This window comes from Orbicella franksi, chromosome 11 (genome assembly GCF_964199315.1).
Source record: "Orbicella franksi chromosome 11, jaOrbFran1.1, whole genome shotgun sequence".
In the NCBI taxonomy this organism is placed as follows: domain Eukaryota; kingdom Metazoa; phylum Cnidaria; class Anthozoa; order Scleractinia; family Merulinidae; genus Orbicella; species Orbicella franksi.
This window is the reverse complement of record NC_138155.1, coordinates 2,531,269-2,557,375: the sequence shown is the minus strand read 5'-3', so window position 1 is coordinate 2,557,375 and position 26,107 is coordinate 2,531,269. Positions and strand designations below refer to the sequence as shown.

General features: G+C 40.4%; 3 protein-coding genes across 4 annotated transcripts; all 3 read left to right on the top strand.

The window, feature by feature from the left end:
- Positions 1-1,878: 1,878 nt before the first annotated feature.
- On the top strand, positions 1,879-7,779 carry LOC145503049 (uncharacterized). 2 transcript variants are annotated; one of them, XM_081482475.1, is made up of 3 exons: positions 1,879-2,144; positions 4,199-4,289; positions 7,337-7,779. In XM_081482475.1, exons 2-3 carry the CDS (start codon positions 4,232-4,234, stop codon positions 7,777-7,779), a joined length of 501 nt encoding a protein of 166 aa, XP_081338601.1. In that variant the 5' UTR covers positions 1,879-2,144; positions 4,199-4,231. The 2 variants fall into 2 exon arrangements, with proteins under 2 accessions (XP_081338601.1, XP_081338600.1); XM_081482474.1 differs by lacking the exon at positions 1,879-2,144 and having other exon boundaries at positions 4,064-4,289.
- A 1,549-nt stretch (positions 7,780-9,328) lies between these two features.
- On the top strand, positions 9,329-12,122 carry LOC145503047 (uncharacterized). The gene has a single exon (XM_081482472.1). The coding sequence runs from the start codon at positions 9,336-9,338 to the stop codon at positions 10,149-10,151; it is 816 nt and encodes a 271-aa protein (XP_081338598.1). The 5' UTR covers positions 9,329-9,335; the 3' UTR covers positions 10,152-12,122.
- A 150-nt stretch (positions 12,123-12,272) lies between these two features.
- LOC145503043 (mediator of RNA polymerase II transcription subunit 1-like) lies at positions 12,273-25,593 on the top strand. The gene is made up of 21 exons (XM_081482467.1): positions 12,273-12,523; positions 13,205-13,335; positions 13,962-14,101; positions 14,191-14,251; positions 14,903-14,965; positions 15,249-15,277; positions 15,660-15,731; positions 15,965-16,039; positions 16,638-16,705; positions 17,101-17,190; positions 18,029-18,155; positions 18,287-18,417; positions 20,222-20,274; positions 20,670-20,723; positions 20,895-21,035; positions 21,724-21,796; positions 22,297-22,395; positions 22,714-22,819; positions 23,343-24,241; positions 24,676-24,777; positions 25,188-25,593. Exons 1-21 carry the CDS (start codon positions 12,406-12,408, stop codon positions 25,352-25,354), a joined length of 2,799 nt encoding a protein of 932 aa, XP_081338593.1. The 5' UTR covers positions 12,273-12,405; the 3' UTR covers positions 25,355-25,593.
- The last annotated feature ends 514 nt before the right edge of the window (positions 25,594-26,107 follow it).

Genomic DNA, 26,107 nt, shown 5'->3' with positions numbered 1-26,107 from the left:
TAGAAAATTTCCTCAGGGAAGGCAATGTTCCTACGACTGGATTCTGAGATAGCTCTGGTCGAGTATTCGAGTATTTGGTTAATGATATCATTCTTTTGCCACCAAAGCTGAGTTTTAATCGGTGTTTCTGACCGTTGCATGCTGTTTCAGCAACTGCGATCGAAATCATAAATTCGCACGTCATGCAAGATTGCATTGAACCGAGGTAAGCAACCGGCTGGTACGTACGAAGGATAGATCATCATATGCATTCTAAAAGTTGCCTTAAAAATGTACAAAAACGGACTCGAAAGATAAGCCTCATGGCTTTGCTGGAGATGATGGTCTGACTGAGGGATTCGAAACAAATTGTATCTCACTTTAGCGACCGTATTTAGGCAAGGAAAAACGTAAAGAAAAGGTTGAAGGAGACTGCAAGAAAAATAGTGTTACCGAAATCAAGTTAGCCTTAAGGACTGGCTAAACTAGAAAACGTTGTTGTAAAAACATTGTTTCTTGTTTTGTTCTGGGGTGGCTAAATTAGCGGGGAGCAAACAAAATGTTTCGCTGCCCCACTGGCATCAGAAAAACAAAAGACACGCTTGCGCATTATGGTAAACTGACTTCCGAAGAAGTCTGGGGAGACTTGTTTTTTTTGTTCCAGAGCAGGGTTCCAGGGCTTGTTCTCTCATAAATTGTGATCTCAGAATTTTTTCATTTGCTTTGGTAATAGTCTGTTCTGATACTAGATTTCTGACATCTGTGCATCGATTTGACAGTAAGCCACTTCCTTTTTGTCCCTATTCATTTATTTATTCTTCATAAGCTAAATCCCACAAACAGGCAATGAGTAACTCTATCTCCTCGTCCTATTCAGGCTAACCTGAGCACTATTCAGGCTAACCTGAGCGTTATTCAGGCTAACATGAGCGTTATTCAGGCTAACCTGAGCGTTATTCAGGCTAACCTGAACGTTACCTGATTCAGGCTAACCTGAGCGTTATTCAGGCTAACCTGAGCGTTAATCAGGCCAAACTGAGCGTTATTCAGGCTAACTTGAGCGCTATTCAGGCTAACCTGAGCGCTATTTAGGCCTAAATGTCCATAGCCTGTAGTCTGCAAATGTCATACACTGACCTGAAAGTGTGGAAGTACTGCGCCTTTTCCTTGGTCGGTATTTACAATGTGTAGATCTTTCGCCTGTAATAGGATTCCTGCTGAAAAAGGAAACATACGGTTTCGTTTACTCACTTTGCGAAGCAAGGAAAGCCTCTGCTCCAGCCACGACACTTTCCAAATTAAGTTTCTTCCTATTTCTCCTTCTACGAGGTTGGAAATTACCAGCCAAATCTGACTCGATGGCCGACCGCCATTTTGATGCGCAAATCGGTTACAAATTGTTATCCCTAGTCGACCATAGAATGATCGATACACAGTATTTTTCAGACGTTTTGACAAATGATCTGGGAAATGACTCGTCCCAGTTTTCTCGCCAGAACGCTCCGTCCGATTCGATCTCGCGCCTTCCACGCTCCCCGCGCATGAAGCGTAAGACACAGGCTTGCATCGGCAGTCAAGAGAAAATAAGTTCGGAGTAAAAACAATACGCCCGCGCGGTATATTGTCGAGTAAATCATTTGCAATCGATCCTGTAATTGTCTGTAAACATCAATGCAAATTATATGACGACATTTTGGACAAAAGACTTCACCACCAGTCACGCAAGTTTTTTGCTCCCGTCTTTCCGAGATAGACGAGAAAAAATTACAAATCGGGACCCGCGGTCTATATATATGGTTGGCACTTACAACTCCATGGCAATTGTTAAAAAGCTCATTTATGCCAGAGTTTGGCAGACTTGGACTAATTAAGCTACCTGCCTGGGTAATTCATGTCTGAGCATTTACTAATCAGCTTTAGGAGAATTTCTTTTTATCCGATTAACAGCAATCTTTGCAAGTTATTTTGTAGTTGAGTTAGTACAGTTCACGTTTCATCTTTCGCTTGAAAGTAACGCGGGAAAGTCAGCGCATTACATGAATGAACGCCGACGATCTCATGTGTTAGAGAATGAATTGCCTAGATACTGGGTGTACTGTGCAATGGATTAGCTTCCGATCCAAGGGGAGTAGAAATACTTCTAATTGCTTCACTACGGAAACCAGGTAAAAGACGGGATGGCTGAGCCAATTTGAAGACATTAACTCTTTTTGCAGACTGACTGAAACTCTTCAGTATTTTTCTCAAAGATTACTCTTAGTTGTGGTTAATTTTCTGCTAGAATTTTACAAGTAACCCCAAAATTTCGGCCGGACATGCTATTGTAGTTTGTGCAGGTGAAAACATTATGTTCCAGTCTGATCAATGTATGTGACTGGCCAAGTGTCCAATGAAAAGGCTTTTATATTCATATGCTACACACGAGATCACACGCGCAACTCAGGCCACAAACCTGTGAGGTGAAGCGGGAAGACCCTTTGAGTACATTTGAGAACAATATACGAAAAAAACATTTACCTAAAAAAATAGTAGGCAGATCATGTGAAGGAGGTCATTTGAAGGTTCCTGATTTTCGGGATCGAGGCCCTAAATTAAGTAAGTTGTGTGACACTGTTTTGTTTTCTATTTTCCGTGGTAAATTGTGTTTTCTCTCATCCATTTAGTCTCAAATGTCTTTTCACTATTCGCTGGGAATTTTGAAATTTGGCATCATCCACAAAATAATAGTCTGGCTTCGGCAAGCCGCAAAAATGGATCCCGCAAAATGCATTCCTAAAAAAACTTCCGCTAAACTTTTAGGCCATATGGAAAACTGTTGATGGTTAATGGGTCGCCAGCTAATCAGCTCTAAGTATGGTCGGTTTGACACTGTTTTATGTTATAATTGGACTCGGAAACATGAAGCACATATTAGTTATGGCAAGCTGAAAGACGATGATAAATCAACTGAAAATTGCCATTAATCTGCTGGGTCGCCACGCTGACAACAACGCCAAACATCCAACGCCAAACAGGTACGCATCGCGTACTTATGAAAATAACACACGATCCAACAAGTCACTGAAAGAGTAATGGGACCCGAATACTTGACGTGGCCATTTGTCATTGTCATCGCAAAATTTAGGACGTGTTTATCATTTAACTGGTCTACAGCCATGTTTTGGTATTGACGTTAGATCTCAGTAAAGCATCGTGCACCGAATTGAACTACCATTTCTGCGTGTACGATTTTCTTTTTTTCTCATTCCTGGGTGAGAAAGATCCGGTTAAGTTGGCCGAAGTTCTTGTTTTGAAGGGTTAAATATCTCAATTTGTTTCATGGCAAAAGATAAAATATACTATCTCAGTGAGAAATCCGGACAAGCGCCAAACGTCTCAGCTGATTGAGCTCATAATGACAACTTTTATCTCAGTTTCATCAGCGGCTAACTTGTGGCAATTCCAACCTTGAAAAGAGAAAGTGATACGTCATGATTCCATGGTGTGAAATGGCAACGTGACCACGAGACTTTCACCAGCTTGTTGAAAAAACTGGTGAAGAAAGGTGCTATTCTCGAAGAAAAACAACCACAAATGAAATTGCTTCACAAATGATTGGAAATTTCACATATCGTCACAGTCTTTAATTGGTGTTTGGTGCGTTGAAAAAAAAACTTCTTTCAACAGAGCTATTACATTACTAGCGACGGAAGGGTCGGAAGCCAAAATATTGGATCTGACGCCTGGCCGGCAGACAGACTCCATTTGAATTGCATGGGCGACTTTCCACTTCCTTAACTCATGTTCGGCTCACTAAATTGATCGAGTTTGATTTATGTATATCCTCTGGTTTTGTCTCGGGAGTTTTGCTCAACTAAATACAATTTAACTCTTTAGTCGATCGGATAATGGGTAGCGGGGGGGAGGGGGGGGGGGAGGCAGAAGGGCTAGGGGTGTGATTCAAGATGGGTGCTTTCCTGTTCCAAACAGGAGGGCTATGAATGAAAGTGCTCCTTCACGCGCTCCAGTAATGGACGGTGGAAATTTTTAACTCTTAGGCCCAGCGGAAGAGAGAGATGGGGAAACTAGAAGGAGAGGTGGTGGGGAGGAAAGCGTGTATAACAGGAAATCCGATCTCCCTCACTTGTGTTCAACATCCACGAAACGGGGTCACAAGATGCTATTGTCAAGCTGTCACTTAAAACGGGTTGTTGACGGTTTACATTTTAATTCAATTTAGGTAGAGACGAACCAACAATTCACGCTCAAGGAAATGAAACCAACACGTGTACTTTACACGGCGGTTTGGCTGCTTCTGGCTGTGAAACTCGGTAAGTTTGTATTCTATGGCGCGTTTTTTGCACGCAGGCTCGGAAAAACAGGCGAACACGACGCGAAAGCTGCGCATGACTGCTGACTGTCTATAGTCAAGGATGTAACCGAACAAGTGCCTTTTTTCTGTCGCCGTGATCTCCAGGCCTTGTTACTAAATGAAATTACTTTTGGGCGGTACATTAGAGACGCCTTCGCAGGGAAGACGTTAGCAGTGGTCTGGAATATTTGAGACCCATAATCTAAAGGACATTAGTACCTAGCGGCGCCTTAACGCGCAAAATGTCGGAATGACACTAAGTCATGGCTAAAGAGAGTATTAAACGCACGTCTGTTTGTAGCTTTGACCTCTTACAAAATCGTATTTTATTTTGGCTTAAAACGGTGGCTTGGCATTTTAAATTGGATAAATGTGTTCGTTTGCGAGCAGAAACACCTTTTGGTGTAAATTTCATTCGTGAGTTGCGCTGCTATTATCAGTTCCCTTATCTGGGTGCACTGTCAAGCTGAATTCTTGCAGGTACGTTTTGTCCGATCTTGTTCATCAACCGCGGTCATATGACTGTTATAAATGTCTTTCTTTGCCCGATTCGAAAGTTCTTTAACAAAAGTCATCAAATTATAACCTCTGCGCTGTTAACTGAACCAATTACACATGTCATAAGCAATAATTTAGAAAAATCGAGTCAAGCACCCCTTTTGGTTAGTGAGCATACTCAAGCCTGTAATTGAAATAGTATTGCGAGACAGCTCATTAAAAACTGATTAGAACTAGGCTAGTTCTTAAGTTTTACTGTTGAAACCATTACAATGATTTGCAATTGTTTTCCTCATTAAACCAGAACAACGCGGAGAAAGCTTCTAACTGTCAAATCATTATCTTCATAACAAAATGTGCTAAAATCAAGCGGAAGGACTTTGTACAACACCCGAATTATATTACTTGTGATTGAAACATCGACCTCACGATAGGCTATGAATAAAAAGCAATCAACGCTTTGTTATGCTGAGGTATTTTTTCGCTGATTTCTATCGCATTCCACAAACTACACTCCACTTTCACTGGTGAAATGTTTCAGAGAATAGAACTAAAGATTCGCGCGCCAACAAAGTTTTCTAGCGCGAAGACTCCTTTTAGAGAGTTAACCAACTATTTGGTATTTTTTGGAAATTTCCTGGGCCATGTTTGAAATCGCGATTGATTTGTAATTTTGCCTGGAAGCTGTGTAACGATCAGTGCCTTAATTAACTTGTCGATATCCGGGACGTATGTCGACCACTATCATTATTATTTCAATGATTACATGAATGCATTCAAGGTCACGTTATGTGAATTTTGCAATGTCTGTTGTCTGAATTCTCGCGCGCGTCACTCGAATTTTCCAAAACCCTACAATGAAAGCTAGCGTTAGAGAAGAGAACTAAGAAACTTCTGTAGCTCTTAAAAACCTTGCTTTGAAGATTGCTCTCTTTACGTAATCATGGACCGTCAATCGATCAACGACGTGACAGCGATTGGAGAACAGGACAAAAATTCCTAAGGAAATTACTGAAAATTCTTTAAAAAAAAAACCGTGCGTAAAGAGCATTTGGTTACAACATAACGATATTTTTCGATAGAAACGGGAGTGACAAAGGCTGCAGAATTCTCCATATGAAAGTTTCGCCCACGTTTTCTTTTCTCGTTCACGCAGAACATAACGATCAGCTCACAAAACCGTTCAACTTTGGCCTGCCTTTCCTGTCCTGTTTGCTGACTGTATTAAAACGGTGAAATCCATTTTAAATTCCATCTTTCTCGTTCGCTGTTTACCTCTGCGGATTAAAAGATGGGGGAGATTAAAATTGAAATGAAATGCCTCGCCCTGTGAATAGCTTTTAAAAGATTAAAAAAGATCCACCGTAAAATCCTTTTTGCTGGAATGTCAGCTTATGGCGTGTTTATAATCCCCATCTCTTCATTTCCTCACCACTCTACAGAATGTCACATTTGGGGAACAAATTCTATGCGCAGATAAAACATGCTACTGATTCAGTTTAGAGACTTAAAGGCTATGGTATATTCACCGAGTTAACCACCCCTCTCTCAAGACATATCGTGTTAAGCACGGTGCGAATTTTGTGTCGTCTGGCTTCCATGCTATATGCTACTGTTTGAAGAATTAACACCTACGCAGGTTAAACTCAAGTGAGATTTTACGACCGGTGTGGTGTTTAATGCAGAAAAAGAGCGACTTAGTAGAAATTTTTCCTTGCGGATCAAATTTTGGTGAAATATTCAAGCAGCACGCCAGCTAAAAGGGAGGTTTTTTAGTTTTCGTTCATACAATGGAAAAGTAAGGTCTACTTCGTCCGCAGACCCTCGAGACTATTTAAATAACAGTTGCCTGCTCAGTGACCTGGTCTTTGAATGACAGTGAGGCTTTAGGTGACCTTGTTTTGATACAGACCTCACTGCTTTTGTTGTGAAAATTAAGTTGTTCTAATGCAAACTAGTTTGCATTTTAATGACAAAAGCAGAGAGGTCTGTATCAAGCAAGGTCACCTCCAGCCTCGCTTTCATTTATAGGCCTGGTAACTGAGCAGACAACTGTAAAATGGTCAACTGTAAATTTAGCAAGAAGAAACTTGGAAGGTGTATGACCTATACTCCTGGCCCCGTCGGTTTCGTTTGAGCTTTCCAACCAAAGAGGGAAGCTTAGGCACGAGGTGGGAGAGGTTAAATTCTGGCGTCGGTGACGTCATGAAGTTTCACGACAATGTGATTGCTGGGAAGGAGTGTCTTGGTACCAGACTGAGTCGCACACTTTTCACAATTTCGTGCCTCCCAGTAGCTCGGCAGAGACAGCAGAATAAAAATTCTACTTGTGAAGAAAAGAGAAGGCTTTAAACAGCTTTCAAACTTCAAAAATTCAAGGTGAACAAATTAACAAGTAGCGCGTTCATCTCTCTAAGAAGGAACTCGCAACAAGTCTTTAAGAGCGACATATAACCTTCCCCCACATACAACACACTTCACGATATTTTTTTTTCTTTCTTTTAATAGCTCAATCCATTATGTGCTTCTCCTGTGGTTTCTCCGAGTCCAATGAAGCCAATTCGTCAAGTAGCTGTGAAGCGTACTCAGAAATCAAGAACTGCTCTGTACATCCTGACTTTGGTGACCATTTTGACTCTTGTTTCTCACAAGTGGTCGTTGTCCGTGGTAAGGCTAAAATCCACATCAAAGAATGCGCTATGTCTTGGGGTTGTGAAGAATTGGAAGAAGTTTTATGCGGCGGGAACAGCGTGGAGGATTCGGAAAATTCTTCTCCAGAAAACTGCAGGGTCGAGTGCTGTAAGGAAGATTACTGCAACGAGAATCTCCTCAACGATGCGTTTGCATTCAATGGAATTAACTTGATGTCGAGCTCATCGACCATCAAAACTATTTTGTTATCAAGCTGCGTTGCTGTATTCCACGTACTCGGTTTATTAATACTTTGGTGAGTGAGTTCTACATATACTCTGGCGATATAAACGGCCAAAGAACTTTACAGCGGAGTGTTTACATCAGTGTGTTGGTATGTAGCTTCGTGGAACCTTGAATGAAGGTCTGGGCGAAGTTCACTCAGATTATTTTAAGGCTTTATCTAAGCCAGTGATCCTGAACTGCGTTTTGTTTCCAAAAAGACTGAGTTTTGGGCCAGTGGTGTTTATAAAATCCACTGCAGTTTCAACTAGCGCTGTCATGCGCATTTTCAGGGAGCTCATGCCCTGTTTTATGATTGGTCAATAGTAAATAATGAATTCACGGCTATAAGGTCTATTAATGGTGCCGTTGTGTTGTTTGATCAAAAAAGTAAGATGTAATTTTATATTCGTTACACAGTTTTGACTTTTAAAGCGTCTAAAGGTTATCAAAACGGCCTACTTCCTACTAACAAAGAGTTGCTTCTCCAGACGGATAATCGACTTAACAAATTGAAACTCGGGAGTGCGCTTCGACTGACGGTCAAACTAAATCAAGACCTGACTTTGAGGACTGCGGAAAAGAAATACCCAACTTAAGTAACAGTCAAATTTCAGAGAGTGAAAGGATTAAGCTACAGTTCATCTGCCGGGTTTGTTTTATACATGTTATATTTACTGACAAAACAAGGAAACTCAAATACAAATTAAAAACGAAAACAGTAAATTACTGCTGAGTTTATTTTATGTCTGTGAAGAATATTTTTATGCTTTCCGCTCGAGGTTTTCTAAATGGTGACACATGGCATACCCATAGGGCTCTTGCTTCTCCTTCTTTCCTTCCTATGTTCGCTTTTTCTCTCCCTTCCATCTCCCCCTATCTCCCAACCCTCTAAATAACCTTGTGACATCATAAACACAATACCTTGACGTCATTGGAGGGATAAAATTTAAATTTGCTATGATTACCGGGACGTGATTGAATCCGTTACGTTCTAATGACAAATAAAGACGGCACTTGAGGTCACGATCAGAGCTGCTAATTAAGCCCTTGTTTAGTTTACAAACCGGCTTTGAAAGTAGTTTACTGGTCAATGAAATCGAACTGGCTCAAATGAGCTCGAAAATACACGCTATGAGTACAAACAAAGACACGAAAAATTAAACCGAACAAACCTTTTGAAAGTTTCGCACAAAGAGTTTAATAGTTTAACCGGATGTTTTTGACTCTGTACAGATTAAAACTAACTGCGGCTACCCTACAGTAAGAACAGCGTTGATTGCTTTAGATTAGCGCTTTAACACTTCTGTCATAGACTTGTGATCTATGTACGTGAGGAGCTGACAACGAGGTTTGATTAACAAATCCACGCCGCAGGTTGGGTCAACATAATTCCTTTATACAGTTGGTTAGATCACTGACCCATGTAAAAGCGACCCGCTGCCGTCATAAAGCTCACATGTTGCGCGCTGTATGCGAGAAAACCATTACAAGGATTAAAGTAAAATAAACAGTCAACTGACTTGTGACACACCAAGAGCTCTGTGTGTCGGTTGAGAATAGCAAGTTATTCCTCGGATTGGAGCCAACGATCATGAGCGCACATTTGGCGAAACAAAGACGTCTAAAATCCGTTGCGCTGAGCGCAAGTTTTGATCGACAATTTCGCGCCGACACCATGAATGCACGAGAAAATGTGAAATTGGAGAAACAGCATCGCGACATCGAACTTTTAAAGAACAACGTCGAGAAGTCGCACAAAGCAGAAAAGAACCGAGTTAAGTCGCGAGTGCAGAACTTGCGGAAAACCGTTCTTTGCCGTACACCGTCGAGCGAGGGTAGCGGAACATCTTCGGTGAGCACGAAAATGTGCGAAGAAAGAGTTCATCTTCCGAAAATTTCAAGCCTGGAAAATGACAGTAAACTACAGGCGACAGAAATAGACTTCAGCAAATCAGTACCGGATTTGCACTTGCTCTGCGCAGAAGACGTGCAGAATATGACTCACTTTCCTACAATAACAGCTGCCCCTTATAGCCCTCGGGGCACACGGAGAATATTGGTCCGAGAGCGTAACGACTCGGCTCGTGCAAGAACGCAATCTCACAGCGCAGTAGAAGATTTCAATTCCAATTTGAAGTGCCCACTTGAATCTAACGGGATGGTTATCGACTATGAAAAAGAGCAATGCTACGAAAAAACTGTTTGTACCCGAAGAGCTCGGTTAGATGTGGACTCTTTCCAGCCATTCAACAGATTGTCTTCGCGAAGGCGAAGCTTGAGCACCGGGGACATAAGCTTAGCAGAGAGAGTTAACTCTTTTCTTGAAAGTATTGAAAACCCTCGCCTGATGGAGTCATCAGACAGCTGGAGTGCTTCCAACTCAGAAGATGAAAAGGAAAGCTCTTAGAGATGAAGAAATCTGTGCGACATGGAACTTAACTCATCACCACACATGGTCGGTTAAGCTTAGCGTAGTGGAAAATAAAAAAAGCGAGCTCTTTGTTAATACTCAGCTTAAAGTAAACGCGCAAGTATTCCAAACTTTAACTTTGCTTGCATTTCACAGCTTTATTTATGTTATACAGTACTATCAGTTGTTCTTTTTTTTTCCCCTTGAAAAAAATGTGTCTGTAACCTTTTGTCTAGCGCCGGAAAGAAATCCACATTCTTAAACATTGCACGTTAGTGTTAAATAAACATTAGTGCCCCGGCTACAAAATACCAAAGAAAGAATTCTCTGAAAGCTTGTCGCTTTCATGTCTATGAAAATATGTATCGGCGGAAACCTTCATTTAACTGAGATCCCTAAAACCTAAACAGTTTTAGGTTGAGGATCAGAAAAAAAGGTAATAAACTTGTTACTTTTATTACATTTGTGATCAGTTGCGTGGCTTCATTGCTTTTTTTTATTCGCGAAAAAATAAGATTGTTCTCACCTTGTACATATTTAACATAAGAAACATTTTACACGGCAATCAGTTGTTAATTAGCTGCAAAAATCACTCCCTGGCTTTTCGTGTTTACCGAAGGATTACCGTTTTTACGCAAGTGCGACCTAATTGTCATAAAAAAAGACCATGTAATTCAAAATTGTGACGTAACTAATCTCATAATTACTTCGCGCTTTTTCTATTTTTTGTTCTCGAATAGACGACTAGACACTTCGAACTGTTTTGTTTTTTCTTGTGTCTGTGAATTTCTTTTTCTTGGAGGTAAAGAATTTGTTTTTATCGTTCTGCTGTCACGGTATAGTTTTCTATAGATTGTTCAACAATATCCCTGTATAAGCAAGGCACCAAATATGTTTACTTACATGGTTCTTCGGCTCAGTAAACATGCATATCATGTACTAAGCTCGTGGCAAATATCTCGCTTTCTACTGGCGCTTATGCAGTTTGCTGTGAATTATTCAGTCATCTTGCATTTTTTGTCCGTATTTTAATATTGTGCTCCAAAACTGTATCAAACAATAATAGCAAAAAATAGATTGCGATAGACAAACAATGGCATCTCATGAAAGTACCGTTAAAAAGTTTTTATTTGAATAACGTCGTTGGTGCGCTTGCCTCAGGATCGAGCGGTCCAGGTTCTAGCCATGGTCGGGGACATTGCGATTGGTTTTAAGACAAGACACGACTTCACTTGTGCAATGCCTCTCTCCAACCAGAAGAGAACTGAGAATCCGAGCTACGGGAAGAAATACTCGCTCTCACAGTTACTTTCGAGCCCGGCCGCCTAGGGGGAGGGGGCTACTCCCTTATATGGGTTATATAGGTATATGCAGTCCTAAAGGGTATAGTTTTTAGCCGTTTTTGGTCAGAAATAGGGTATGGATTTTGGCCAGTCTGGTCTCAGACACGATATGGTTTTTGCACTTTAGTCTCGAATTGTACCTAATAAAAGCATACAGTGTTGTATAATCATTGTCTTTAACATTTCTGTGAACTAGGGAACTAATTATAAGGCAGGTCTTAAATAGGGTATCAAATTTTTGTTCAGGTCATAAATAGGGTAGGGAAAATCGCAATCAATTTTTCTGGAAGTACCTCCCTGGGATAATTGCAAATATTGTACTAATGCCGTGGAATAAATGAGGATGTCATTAGCCTGAGAGACACTATGCACATGTTTTTAGTTTATGAGGATTGACGTTTTAATGACAGTCTAAGTTCTGGACACACACTGCAACAAAGCGTACAATTTCTAAATTGCAGCCCTGATTGTCCATCTCTAAAACTGTCATGCGCAATGTTGCGGGCAATTTTGCAGACTTCTACAACATTGCAAAGAGAATTTGTTCCCAACTGCGTAATATAACTGCGATACAACTGATTTCCTGCCTTTTAAAAAATGGTTATCTATTCCCAGGTCTCTAGCCCGCAGAACACTGCTAAAAATGCTGCGCGCAATTTGCTCAATTTGTTATTTTCCGGACCTTTGGCATCCTCGACTCAAATAGGAATGACTCGCTATAGGGACCATGCGTTCATGCTCCAAGGCTAAGCGAAAAGCCGAAATGAATGGGTGTGGGGTTCTGAAATAAAACTGATTGCTCGCTTGAGACATAAGCGTCCAAGAGCTTTCAAAGCAATCAAGCGTTCAGATCTTAATCCACTTTTGAGCAGCGGCGCGCGCATGACAATTACATTCACGGAAACAAAATGGCGGCTGCAGTGGAAGCAAGAACCTGTGGATCGTGTTGTCTCAAACTAAAGGAACTTGTCAACAGTTACGAAGAAGAATTGGGACTGAAAGGGAAGGAATTTGATGGCACAAAGAGTAAGTATCCCATTGAACGGCTGTTTCAGTATTTTTGATTAATTTTGACCTGCTCGTTTTTGGAGAGTTCCGCGATTTGTTGACAAATCCTCCTTTGTTCTCATCTACTCTCTCCTTGGCACTCTGAAGTTTTTTAAGGGGAAATTACATGTAATGTGTTGATCACAGAACGCTTTTAATTTGCAAATAAGCTGGTTTACCAGAGTAAATTTCCTGCAGGTCACTTGTATATTTGCTTTTTTACAAAAACAAAAGCATATCCAGAGAATCCAACCCAAAAAAGCAAATCTGGGAGATCACCAATTTTACTGTTTTTGACCATGAACAAAATTGTTCAAAGTAGAGCTCCACCAAATAAAGTGCAAAAATGCATCAAATATCCAAACGTTTGCCCAAAAATGCCAAAAATCATGTAAAATATGTCTGAAAAAAATGTATTTTAAGCACTTTCATTCATATTGTCTGGGAGATTTGGTGACCCATACGGGAGACAGAGAGATTCTGTCTGGAGACTCCCTGATAATTCAGTAGAGTTGGTATAGATGCATGTACTTGGCTTGTCTTAGAATGCACTTCAGCTGGCATAGTATATACAAATCTGTGTCAGTCACTTTTAAGTATGCTATAATAATAATTATTATTGTAGTAGCCTGCTTTTTAAAAATGGTTTTCACTTTGCAGTTCATGCCTTTGGGTCGTTGAACTTCTACTTGGAACACAGCAAGTTTACTGACTTATTGAACAGTATCAGGTCAAAGTGTGAAAGCTGTGCAACCTGGCCTGACCCTGCTAAAGCCATCAAAGCTTCTCTGGTAAGATTTAGGATCACAATCCAGGGTTGACATTAAGGGCTGTAACCTATAACATCTGGTACAGTTGAGTATGCTTGATTTTGCCTTGGTACTAAGAGTGGAATTCACAGAATTCACCCGCAAAGTAACATGTTTGTTATGGGTGTGGAGAACTGGGCTGGGTTGTTTGAAAGCCGGTTAGCGGTAACCCAGGATTAAAAGTAAACCAAAATATTAATTTCTCTTGTATAAAAATATTTTCACTGTTTATGTTTTGTGTAGTTTGCAGTTATTCAAACTCTAAACAGAAGGACAAACAATATAAACAAAAAACCTCACCAAAAAGTTGCAAAACTGAAACAAAATTCTCGTTAAGCCTGGGTTAGCTTAATCATCCTTTGAACAACCCCACCTTGGACTACAGATGATTCAAAACTAATGACAGCCCCGAATTCTCAATGCAGTGTGATGCACAGTTGAACCATTTTACGACAGCCCTGGTGTAGACAGAAGGCCATGGTAGAGAGGTTTCAACTAGAGGAAATAAGATTCTGGATATGTTTACTTGCTATGCAGCAGTGACATTTATTTATTAGGTGCTAACCGTTTAAACCATTGGAAACTTAATGCTCTTGTATTTTATGTAGGAAAGGCAGCAGCAGATTGAAAATCTTGCCCCTGTGAAAAATTATATCTCAGAATGTTTGGATAAACTACGGAGTGCGATGAGAGAGAAGTCAACAAAAGTTGTTGCACAGAGACTTGAAGCTATTACAAGAAAAGTTGGGTAAGAATATTCCATCGTATCAACCAAAACTAAATTGCTATTTGTAATAATTTGTTGATACTAATCTCACTGTCTGTCATATTTGACAGGTTGAAGTTCATTGAAAGTGGACGAGATTGCTTTATTAATTCAGACATGTTTTATGTTGAGGTACTGCAGATATAGTGTGTGAAAATTAATAATTCTTTGATGTCCTTTAAGAGTGATTAATATCAATATTCTAGGCTTGTCTCTCCATTACAGTTTTAACATAAGATATTAGAAGTGAGTCCTGAAGATACACAGCATTTATTTTTATGTTGGGAGTGTTACTTAAATTATTTTCAATGGCATGTTGATTCAGATTTTATGTAGGTAATATAAAACTTTAGCTCAGCCTTGATATGATTTCTGGAATTCTACCTTTGGTGATATTTTATAAATGAATGAATGAAGTCTTTATTTCTTATTCAAAATTATCAGACAGCAGATGTGAGTCTAGAAATCAAATCCTGAATGAAAGCAAGATGAATAAAATTTAAGATCTACGTAATTTAAAATCTCCAAATTAATGTATATGGTGAAATAATAAGGTGAATACAATTTAAAATCTGCACAAGTTTAAAAACGCATCTGTTCATGAACAGGTTTTTGTATCTCTTAGTTGTTGTCTGGGGGAGTTGGAATTCATGCCCTGGTCCTTTTTCCTAATATTCTTGACCATTTTGACGGGAACAAACCTCGAAGTGGGCAGTCTTTTGTCATAGTGAACTTGTTGAACAAAAGTTGATCTTTGTCTTCAACTGAGGTCAATCTTTGTAGGTTCGTATGGACACTGATGGAACAGTTTCTGAAGTGAAAGTCGCTCATACAGGTGATCCTGAGGTAGGTTACAAATTTAGATCGTCATTTACTTGCAAAAAACTGGGGATGATTTTAATTTTATCTGATGTTTTTAGGCTTCTGAAATTTTACATGCTCAAATTATTTATAGTAGTAGCTTGATAATTTTGAAGTAGCTCCAAAGCTCTTGTTGTCCTTTATGGAGAGAACTCTACACACTGTACATATTTTTGAGACACTTCTTGAGATGTGACAGTAATGCGTTGTGGTTAGGGCTCAGTTACAAAGTCATAAATGTCAACTGGCTTTTGCTTTACCTCCACAGAGTTGTCCTGAGTTAACAAGAGTTCTAAGGTATGTGGTCACAGTTGATTCCTCCACTGACGAATAATACTCTTTGATTCATTGTTCTAGGCATAGACAACCTTTTAACACAATTCAAGTATACATGTATAACATCTGGGGCAGCAGTCTTGACATCTTGATTTAAAGCCCTCCTGTTTGTACAATAGTGCCACTTCATTATGTTTCATCAGAGTGGCTTTCAACTGAGTGTTGTAAAACCAAAACCAAACCAATAACTTGCCAGTTAGACTACTCAGCCAATCTAAAACTTTAATAAAACCAAAACCAAAACCAAAGTAATTGCCTGATTACTTTCAACACTCAATTGAAAACTGCTCTATAATGTATTTTTTAGATTGTTAATAAATAATTACATTTTGCTTTTTCACAGGGAGGGAGATTATGATGAATTTTTATGCCATTTACAAGGATTATGTGACCTGTACCAATTATCTCGTGACACGTAAGTAATATTAATTAGTAGATACTGGTCAATGTTTATGTTTACCTGTCCTTGATGTTATACAGAATGCACTGTTATTTAAATTTTTATGTTCAGACATTGTGATTGGTAATGATAACCATTATTAACACTATAAACAATCTAAATAAATACATGTGTGATGTGTAGACTGCAGTCATTGAGCTACCATTATTCTCAATAATTTTATTGCACATCTCAACAAATTTTTTCAGGTTTCAAAAACCAAAGATCCTTGCAGCTCTCAAAGCAGTGGAAACTGATATCAATACGATGGCAACATTCTTTGGGTAGTAGTATTTTCTGTGATCATAATTGTTTATTTTGTTGTGCCCAGATGTCCCATGTTTTATATACCTCTATGTACTGTGCTGATCTCTGTGGGTTGCAAAATTGCAAGAGTCAACAGGTTTTCATTTAGCACTTGGGAGCAATATTGTAGGTCTTTCTGAATTACCTTTAGTCTCTTTCTCAAAGTGAGTTTTGGTGCCCATCCTTTCCTATGAAAATGAGATTTCATTCACATGCAAATAATATTAAACTCATTTTCATATGAATGGTTGTGCACCAGGTCTTGCTTTGATAGAGAGGCTTAAGGCAACTCAGAAATGGGCTCTTGAACTCCAATACTGTTGTGAATGCATTTTGTAAATCAGATGAATATTGTTCAGGGAGAAAGAGTTTTGTTTCTTAGATTTCAAGTGCCTTTTTTGTTGAATTCAAGGCCTGCTCGATATCAGAACATCTTAAATGTTTGAATATCTGATAAGTCAAACAGCTAGAAATGCATTTTATTTTATATGCAACTCACCAAAATTGTTTTTAATGTTAACACTGTTTCATAAAATGCCAGATCGTTAAAACTCTGAATTAATTTAATTTTATCAGAACAGACATCAGCTCAACAGAAGCAATTACACAATGCCCAGTTGGGTTTGTCACTCCACGACAGGGAGGTTTGTGATAAAAAGTATAATCTTGTAATAGGAAAAAGGTATTAATCAATCAATCACACAAACTACGTAAAAAACATTTTCGAGTTCCAACTGAAGTCAAACCTATGGCCAAGTTTCACTCGCCAGCTGCAAGCTTAACAACATGATGTACAAAAGACTTGTTTTTAACAGCTACAGAGTGCCATGGATTGTTTTGTAAATTATGATAAGGTAAAGCTGTTGGGAGGTTTAGACACATGATAGGGACAGTTTTACATGTGTATGACCAAACTGGTATAACTAGTGTAAACAGCAGCCTTCACTGTTGGAGAGAATTAAAATATTTCCTTCCCTGGGCTGACAGAGTTTATTCAGATTTGCTCACAGACTGTCTTTATACATGTTGTTACTTGAAGGTCGTCGAATGCGCCTTGCATATTTTGCATCTCCTTATGAACTATTGGATGTTAAAAGACCTGGGCAGGATCGCCATTTTACTAGAGAAGGTAACATCAGTAATTTACAGACTGAAATAAATATTAACAAGAATTATTTATTTAATCAGAAATCATATTTTGCATGTAGTTGTGGTTTTGGTTAGTACCAGGTGGAACTAGTCTGATAATTTTCACAATTTTTAAATTCAGTGGCAAAATAAAGTTTGGATGTCTATCTTTTAAAATGGTAAGAATGGGAAATTAAAACCCCTAATCCACTGGTTTCTCTTTAGAGGAATTCAAAACCTCTATAGGGGTTCCTAATATTGCATTGTGTAGTTCCAGAAAATATTCATACCTCCCCCACAGAAGGGATTTTTTTAAGACCTCCCCCCCTTCCCCCTGGAAATTCCAATTAAGCTTCATATATTTCTTTAAGTTTTTTGCTCTTACAGAACCCCCTCCCCACCCCCAGGAAATTCCAATCCTTTCTGTCGGGGGAGTATGGATATTTTCTAGAACTGCACGTTATAGGAATACGTAACCTGGGACCTGACATTCTCACAAGTGAGGAAAATGTTTTGCAATAATCTGTAAATTGAGGGAAAGGTGCAGAGTGAATGTGAGTGAATTGCGTGCTGCTTCAAATTGGAGATTGAAGAGAAGTAAGAAAATAATAGGCTATTTCTGAGTTACCTTGTGCCTCTGTTTCAAAAAATGTCCTCATGCAAAACCTTTCATATGAAAATGAGTTTGATTTGCATGAAAATGAACTTTAGGCAGAACACATTTTCAAATGAATGGTTTCGCATGAAGACCTGTTTTGACACAGAGGCAAAAGGCAACTCAGAAATGGCCTATTGCCCTTGTGGATGGAATGTTTAATGATTGACCCTTTTTCATGCAGACCCCCCACCTCGAGACTTTGGTTACCAAGTGAGTGTTTCCCTGGAACAGTCACAAAAGTCTTCACTGCCCATCAGCCCTCTTATTGTAGAGCCTGTGAATTATGGCATGCTGGGACTGAGCTCAAGGTGAGGTGTTGTCCTGTTACTGTAGCAAGTGTACCTGCAGTCACTCACTCATGACAACAAGTAATATCTGCTTGTCTGCACGTATTGCGGACCTATGCTTCTCATTGCTTTATCAATGCTTTGTGTTTCAGTGTCAAGTATCAGCCACTAAATGACAACAACAGTGAGGAGTTCCATGCATCGTTTGTGCTAGAGCTTTGTAAGCCATTGCCAGCCACAGTGGAGGTTGTACACAAGATTTATGAAGTTCTTAATAAAGCAGGTAAAATGCCACTACATTTTTTCTTAGGGAGGGGGGGGGGGTGGGGGAAGGGAGGGGAGGGGAGGGGTGGCATTCCCAGAAAAATTGGGTAGGGTGTGCGGCCTGCTTCCCAAAAACCCCTTCCCTATTTAGGACCAAAATCTGTGACCTTCCCTACCCTATTTATAACTTGACCAAAAATATGATACCCTCAGTTTAAGACAATACCCTGTTTCAGACCTGCCTTATGCTTATTTTCCTAGCTCGGACCGATAATAAAGGCATTGTGAAGGGCTTTTGTTGATGGCCCATATCGATAATGATGATAAAGTTTATCATTAGATTATAGATCATAGATTATCATGGTGCATGCACATTTAATAGCCTTCCAACGAACATAAAGATTTTGCCACCTATGGAACGTTTCAAGGCTATCTCCGATTTTTTTTCTTAGGTTATTTTTTAGAACATTTTCAATTCGATATCCAATTTTTATGAGAACGCTATTACCTTTTTAAGCTTTTTAATTTTTTAAACATTTCAGCGTATCTTTTAAAGTAGTTAGTTTTTTATAGATATATATTATTCATACATGCTCTTTTTATTTTACGTTATACAGGGCCCCCGTTGATACCAGTCCTGCGACTGAAGGGGTCACCCTGTTTAAATATCGATTATTATTATTATTATTATTATTATTATTATTATTATTAAAGATTCGCACAGCTATTGATGATATTGAAGCTGGTTTCGTCATTGGCTCCGGGCAACAACAAGTTGCCTAGGGAGGCCAAGAAACACCCCTTGTTTGCTTTTTCTCTTCTTTCTACATCTCCAGCACCTTTCTAAGAATTCTTGCCGACCCCAACAATGCACATCGCTGGATCAGTCCAACAGGAATGCCCACCTCAATGGCTCTCAGATTGTCCTTCAATCTCAGTGGTATTGATCCCAATGCTCCCACTACCACTGGAATAACCTTTGTCCTCACACCCCACATTTTTCGAACTTCTCTTGCTAGATCTTGATACTTTTCAACTTTTTCATCTTCCTTCTCTCTCACCCCATTATCCTCTGGAATTGCCACATCTATAATCTGACAGCTCTTGTCTCTCTTGTCAATGATCACCAAACCCGGTCTCCTAGCCCCTATTTCATGGTCTGTTCGCACACTGAAGTCCCATAGAAGTTTTATTATTATTATTATTATTATTATTATTATTATTATTATTATTATTAAGTAGCTTCTTTAAAAAAAAATACCCAATTCAAGACTATAGTGCAAAAAGCATACCCTATTTGAGACCAAAATCAATGGCCAAAATCAGTACCCTTTTCTGACCAAACGGCTAAAAAACCACACCTTTTGGGGCCTCATGGACTAGTTGCACAATCACATGGAGGATCGAGTGGTGATTGCGTTACGAGCCCAAAGAGGGTCTGCATGGAGGCCTCACGTTTTCAAGTTTTCCATATTGCAGTCCTTTCCATCCTTGTCATCGTTAGTCATCCTCACTTCCCAATGGGTTCCTGTCATTTGTGGTGTACTGTTTGGCAAAATCACACCATTACTTTTGGGTTTTTTTGATCGAACTATCTAGCTTTTCAAGTTTGTCGATATTGCGATCCCTTTCTATCGTAAGTCATCCTGAACTTTTTTATTTGTGAAGTCTTTCGCAACATTAAAGCGGCATTCAATACATTTTAAGTGTTGCACTGCCCCATATCTAAAACAACTCAACACCAGGCATAAGCAAATGGACAACAAAGATTGAGCAGGTTAATTTTTGAACTTCAATTCAATTTATCTTGTTCTACTTTTCAGGCACTTTCACTCATTCGTCACGAGTACCAATCGACAGCCTGATAATAAGAGAGGTAAGAACAGTTTATTTGCTTGGAAAAGCGTCGTAATTGCAAACACATCGATTTGTTGACCTTCAAGTTTCTGAAGACTCGTTGGTGTTCGTACTAGTTTTTTTATTGGATGGTAAGAATCGGAAGTCTTCGAGTTTTCTATGAGGATTTTCCGGGAATAACGTTCTTGTTACTTGATGTTATAGATCGTTTCATGCTCTGCCATAGTCTGGAGTCTCGTACCGAATTTCACCACTTTGGAAAACGAGTTAATACATGCCCATGCAAACGTTTACTCCGTGACTGAAATCTTTTGTTGATCTTCTTATAAAACTTGCCACCGATTGACACCTATCATTTATCAGCTGTGGGTATGAGTTTATGTTTTCAAGTGTTCATTTACTTTTGTTTTGCAGTGGTTAAAAGAAAAAGGCGTTTCATCTGGTGAACACGGAAATACGTATTACGCGGTATGCGAGAATCATCGTTATTGGTATTTGTGTTTCCGATTGGTGCAAAAACCGTGTTGTCTCCAATTTGTCAAGTTGCTACTTGAAGCTTTTGAATTCTTTTTCTCTCCTTTATTTTTCCATCGTTCTTGGCTAAATTACCTTCTGGGATGTATTTTGTTATCGTTACAGAGTTTACCACAGCATTACCATGTGTACCACGTGACAGAAAACCAATCAACAGCTGAGGAGCTCGTGCAGCCTTCTGGGATGGGACTGTTGCTGTTCAGGATAGGCTTTACACACCCCAGTCAAATCCCGGATATAATACCGGTACGGTACACCTCCCCACTATCCCACTTATGTCCAGAGATGTAAGCATTAACGAAATTGGCAGATTTGACGAAATTTCGTCAAACTGAATGAATTTTCATGGATTGGACGAAATTTAAGTCAATTTTGTCGAAGCCAAATCAGCCTGGTAAATTGACGATTTTCGGGACTTTTTGTCAGCCATTGCTGTGCAAATTATCTCATCAGACCTCATCATAGATGGTCCAAACATTTTGGCGAATTTGACGATTTTAGCGAATTTTATTCAATTTTGTCAAAGCCAAATCAGCTTGGTGGTTTTTGCGACTTTTCGACTTTTCGCCAGTTATAACTTTGCAAATGATCTCATCAGATAAGGTCCCAACGTATTGGCGAGTTTGACGATTTTGGTGGTGGACGTATCCCCACTATTCTTCTCCACTCGTTCCGTGCACTTTTATGAGAGAAAACATGAGCGATTAGTTGAATGGTGAGTGAAAGTAGGTTGCAACTGTCCCACCCGTTTTCGGTTGGAATCCAGTGCCAGAAAAACTGTTTGTCGCGCGTTTTTCGGTGGTATGGTTGCTAAGTAACAGACAACGTTTCGTTTTGTCTTGGCTGGATTATTAGTCATAGAAATTGCTTCAAAACAATAGGTACTGTTTTAATTTAAATTCATTTCTGACTCTGTGTACGATTTTTATTTCAGTTACTTCGAAGGCAAGCAATGTTCAACACGTTATTAACGAGTGCGCTAAGAAGCCACAAACCTCTCAAGAAGAGTGAGTGATTTAATGCGTCATGTAATCCTTTACTAGCAATACTTAGTCACGTAATAGTTTTGTCACGCAGTCTTCCTCGATTTCGTCGGAGAGAAATGTTGGGGAGGCGAACCAAGAACGCTGGTTTAGGTAAAGCTTGCTTGCGAGCCAGTGGCTTATCAGGCCGGAGCTTATCCCGGTTTCTGTAGCATGAAGCGACTAGGAGTATTTCTACTCCCCCCTGGATGGGATGCTAGTCCATCGCAGGGTTACCCCAGGTATTAAATTCGCCAGTACTCATTTATACACCTGGGTGGAGAGAGGCACTGTGAGAGTAAAGTGTCTTGCCCAAGAAGACAACACAATGTCCCCGGCCAGGACTCGAACCCGGACCGCTCGATCTAGATTCAAGCACACTAACCATGAGGCCACCGCACCTCCCCCTAGAAGAACGTTGGTATAAGCACACTTAAAGCTTTAGCTGATCGAATGATACTTTCTTTCTACGTATTCTGTTTCAGAACCTAATAGCGAGGAGTTCCTTTTTGAGCTGAGAGCATCAGAACCATTCACTTTAACAGTGACCTTTGAACATCCGTGTACATCCAGCATGGCTTCCAGTAAGTGCACTAGCTAAATAATGATCAGCTTTTAATTTCTCCTAAGAATGTCAATATCATGTCAACACTGTGTGGAAATCAAAAGAGGAGTGTTTGACCACCTGTCACGTAAAACCTTGTCACACAACCTTTCTTCTGAATCAGAAAGATTGCATTACAGTGAGAGTTTTACCCGAAAACGTGACACAAAACCCTCGGAGTGAACGGAGACCAGTGGACGAAGCCTGTTACCATTCCACCACCCTTAACGTATCCTCAAAAAAATTGCTTTTTTCTTATACGGACTGCAGAGGAATTTACATCTGTCTTTTGTTTCAGTTGATTTTTTCGTCTCTGAAGATCTTACCGTAAAAGCTACTCTGACCACAGTGCCTGGAAAACCTCTCTTTTGCTCCAATGATTACATCTCCAGAGTGACTCAGAGGTGAACATTTTGTGATTATTTTAAGCGTGTGGAACAAAAAGGGTTTAACCAATAGCTGAGAATTGGTCCGGCAAAAGTTTTACTGTCAGCCGAGAAATGGAGCATTGTTATTTTCAGCTGATAGCAGAGATCTGAGATCTGCAACTGAGTTCAGAAATGGCCTGAAATTTATTTTGCTTGCTAGCTGAGAAGTCAATGAAAATTGGACTGATAACTTTGATTCCAGCACCTTCATCCAGACCGTCCATTTTGTCTGAACTCAAGGGAGGCAGTCGGTGACCAGTGTTGTGTCCTCCTTTTTGTTAGTCGATGTTTTTCTTTGATTTAGGTTCGGTACCAACGCCAAGTTTGAAGTTTGTTCTCCTTGATTTTTTTTTAAAATTTTTTATTTAAACATATTTTAATATGTGTTTTCCCCAAGAGCTGAGAGGGCTCTTTATTTATGCACAAAGTAATTTTAATACATGTTCGACCTCTTCCTTTGCTTCGAACGGGCAAACTGGTATTCCTTTTTTATTGACAGGTGTCTATCAATCCCAGCTGCAATGCGTTGCATCATAAGAAAAGCGCAAAGCGTCAAATTAGAGGAACTTCCGGTCAAGGCCAGTGAAGAACTTCCGCTTCCCTTGGGCACAGGGCAACCAGCTGCCAAACTAGCAAGCCTGTCACTCCCTCCCAGTGCCGCGCTGTTCGGTGCGGCCGTGGGGACTCCATCGAATCCGAACACGCCCGTTTTCCTGGGCACGTCACCATCGTTCACGGCTTTTACTCTCGAGACGCCATCTCCTACGTTCAGCGCGTTTCCGTTTTCTTCCATATCGCCGACGTTTTCTTTCTCCACGGCTGAGGTAGCGGCTGCTGCGGCAGATGCTCCCTCGATGGCCGCCAAACAGCCCGAGAAGAAGTCCGACTCCACAAAAACGCCGAACTTGAAAATCACACTCAAGCGTAAACGTGATGATGAATACGTCATTCAGAACTTTCAACTGCCCGAGGAGGTCCCTAAGAGCGGAGGGAACTTAACAGGCAGCCAAGCTACGTCTAAAAACAAAGACACAGTGATCTCAGATTCTATCGAAGGAGATAACTTTTCGTTTGATCTCGCGGCCGTTTCAGGGACGAACTTCGTCATGGGAACATCATTCCCTGACGTAACAGCTGGGCTAGATGGGTCAGCAGTGGTTTCTTCAGGCAGTGCTTCAGCTGGTCAACACGTCGCTATGGCGAGCTCTGACTCTATAGCAGCTGCGAGCGGGTTAGGGATCGTTCCCGCGGGAATCGAGGGATTGCCCTCGACTGCCGATTTGTTCGACGCTGACGGCACGGATTTGGAAGGAATTCTTCAGAATCTATCTGGAGCTTCTCACCTCCCCCCTGGAATTGTATCAGGCAGCTCGGCTTTGGATTTTGATACAGGATTAGGTATGTTAAAAACATAAGGGAGGGGTGGCTGGTGAAAAATTGGCCGTTGTTTGTGAATCTGTTGCGAAAGGGAAAAAAGAGCGTTCCCCGATTTAACAAATTCCATCTCTTTGAAAGGCACAAACCAAGGTAAATTTATATTAGTTTGGAAAGTCACTGGTGAAAAGAACTGAACTTACGTGGAAGGATAAAGCAGTTTGTCTTCAAAGAGACTGTTTAACTGTTTTACGGTGGAGAAGTGCTAACCTTCAACTTGAAATTGAAAAAGGTAAATTAACCGCCATTGCTAACTTGGCGAACTGATATTTCGAGCGTCAACCAGTTGTCGAAGCAAAATTCGCTACGGAGTTTAATTTACCATTATCAGTTTTAAGTCGATAATAAGCTATATGTGGAAATTAGGCTTTTAAATCTCGTTGCGTGTTCTGTGTTAGGTCCTGGAGTCCCTGGACTTGATGTGACGGATCCAAATTTTGACATTGATGCGGCCATCGATGCGAGTGCTGCTGCTGACCCAAGTATTGCAGGCACTGCAGGTATTCTATTTAAACTTTGCGGTGTGACTCTGCCTCAAACCAGAGGCATGGAGTTGTAGATTTTAATCTGCTGATCACGCAAGGCATTCTAATGAAAGAGACCTAAGGGACATGTTGCATGACGGGGAGGAGAGGAACGTGTTAGAAATGGGAAATACGTTACTGAAAACTAAAGTTTAATTCCTTTTCGTCCCTTGGTTTTTTCAACCTTCCTTCTCATTTTAGGCCTACTACCCAGGCTACAATCGTTTCCAAACGTTCAGCACGTGTAACTATGGCTGCAGCGAAAGCGTTGCGAGATATTGTTTATAAGACAATTTCTTATGGCACTTAGGTCAATGACTGTTGAGAAATCAGACATTGATCAGATCATTGGCTAAGCTATACCGGTTTTCTTCCTATCTTCCCAGGTACCTTTGACGTCGACGCCACGCTGGACTTTGACCTCGATCACATTGCCGGGGTGCGGGGTCTTCCTCCTGACGTCACGGGCACGGCAAATCTACTGGCCGTTAGTGGACTGGGTGACGGAACTGTTGACATCGACATGCCTGGAACATCTCAATCAAAAATGTAAACTGCGCGTGACTTCAAGTTGGCTATTGCGTGACTCAGATGTCGTGAACAATTTTCGTGACAGTCACGCTTCGTGAGATTTAGAGGCTCCCTTCCAAAGGGAGGTAAATAGTAGTCTCCTCCGGAGCCGTTTTTTTAGGATGTCACGCAACTCTTCCCCCCCCCCCCCCCCCGCAAGAAACGGTTACTTTGGGGGGACTGTTGCGTGACATCCCAAAAACGGCTGCGGCTAGAGGTGCTCTGTCAAGAAGTCACGACGGAAAAAACAGAGTTCGTACGGGTCCTGGAAAACCTGGAAAGTCCTGGAATTTTATTGTGGCATTTTCCAGGACTTTCCAGTCCTGGAAAAAGGCTACTGGTCCTGGAAAGTTCTGGAAATCTGTTAAACTCAAGTAAAAAAAATGTAAAATGTATGGCAGACAGTAAGGAGAGTTAACATGAAGATCTTAGGAGTGAAAGGGTTAATGCGAATTTTAGAGTCCTGGAAAAATCAATCTGAGTCCTGGAAAAGTCCTGGAAAAGTCCTGGAAATTTGTTTCTGAAAAAGGGTACGAACCCTGAAAAAACCCGTGTCAGGTGATAAGATGTCGGTTAGCGCGTGTTTCCACTGCCTCAATTTACTTGACAATCAAACGAGTCAAACGAAGGTTCTTATTAAGTATATACTACGCGGGAAATGATTTTGCGAGGAAAAAGTTTCAAGTGAAAAATAAGGAAACCAGGAAATTGAAAAGGTGTATGGAGAGAACATTAG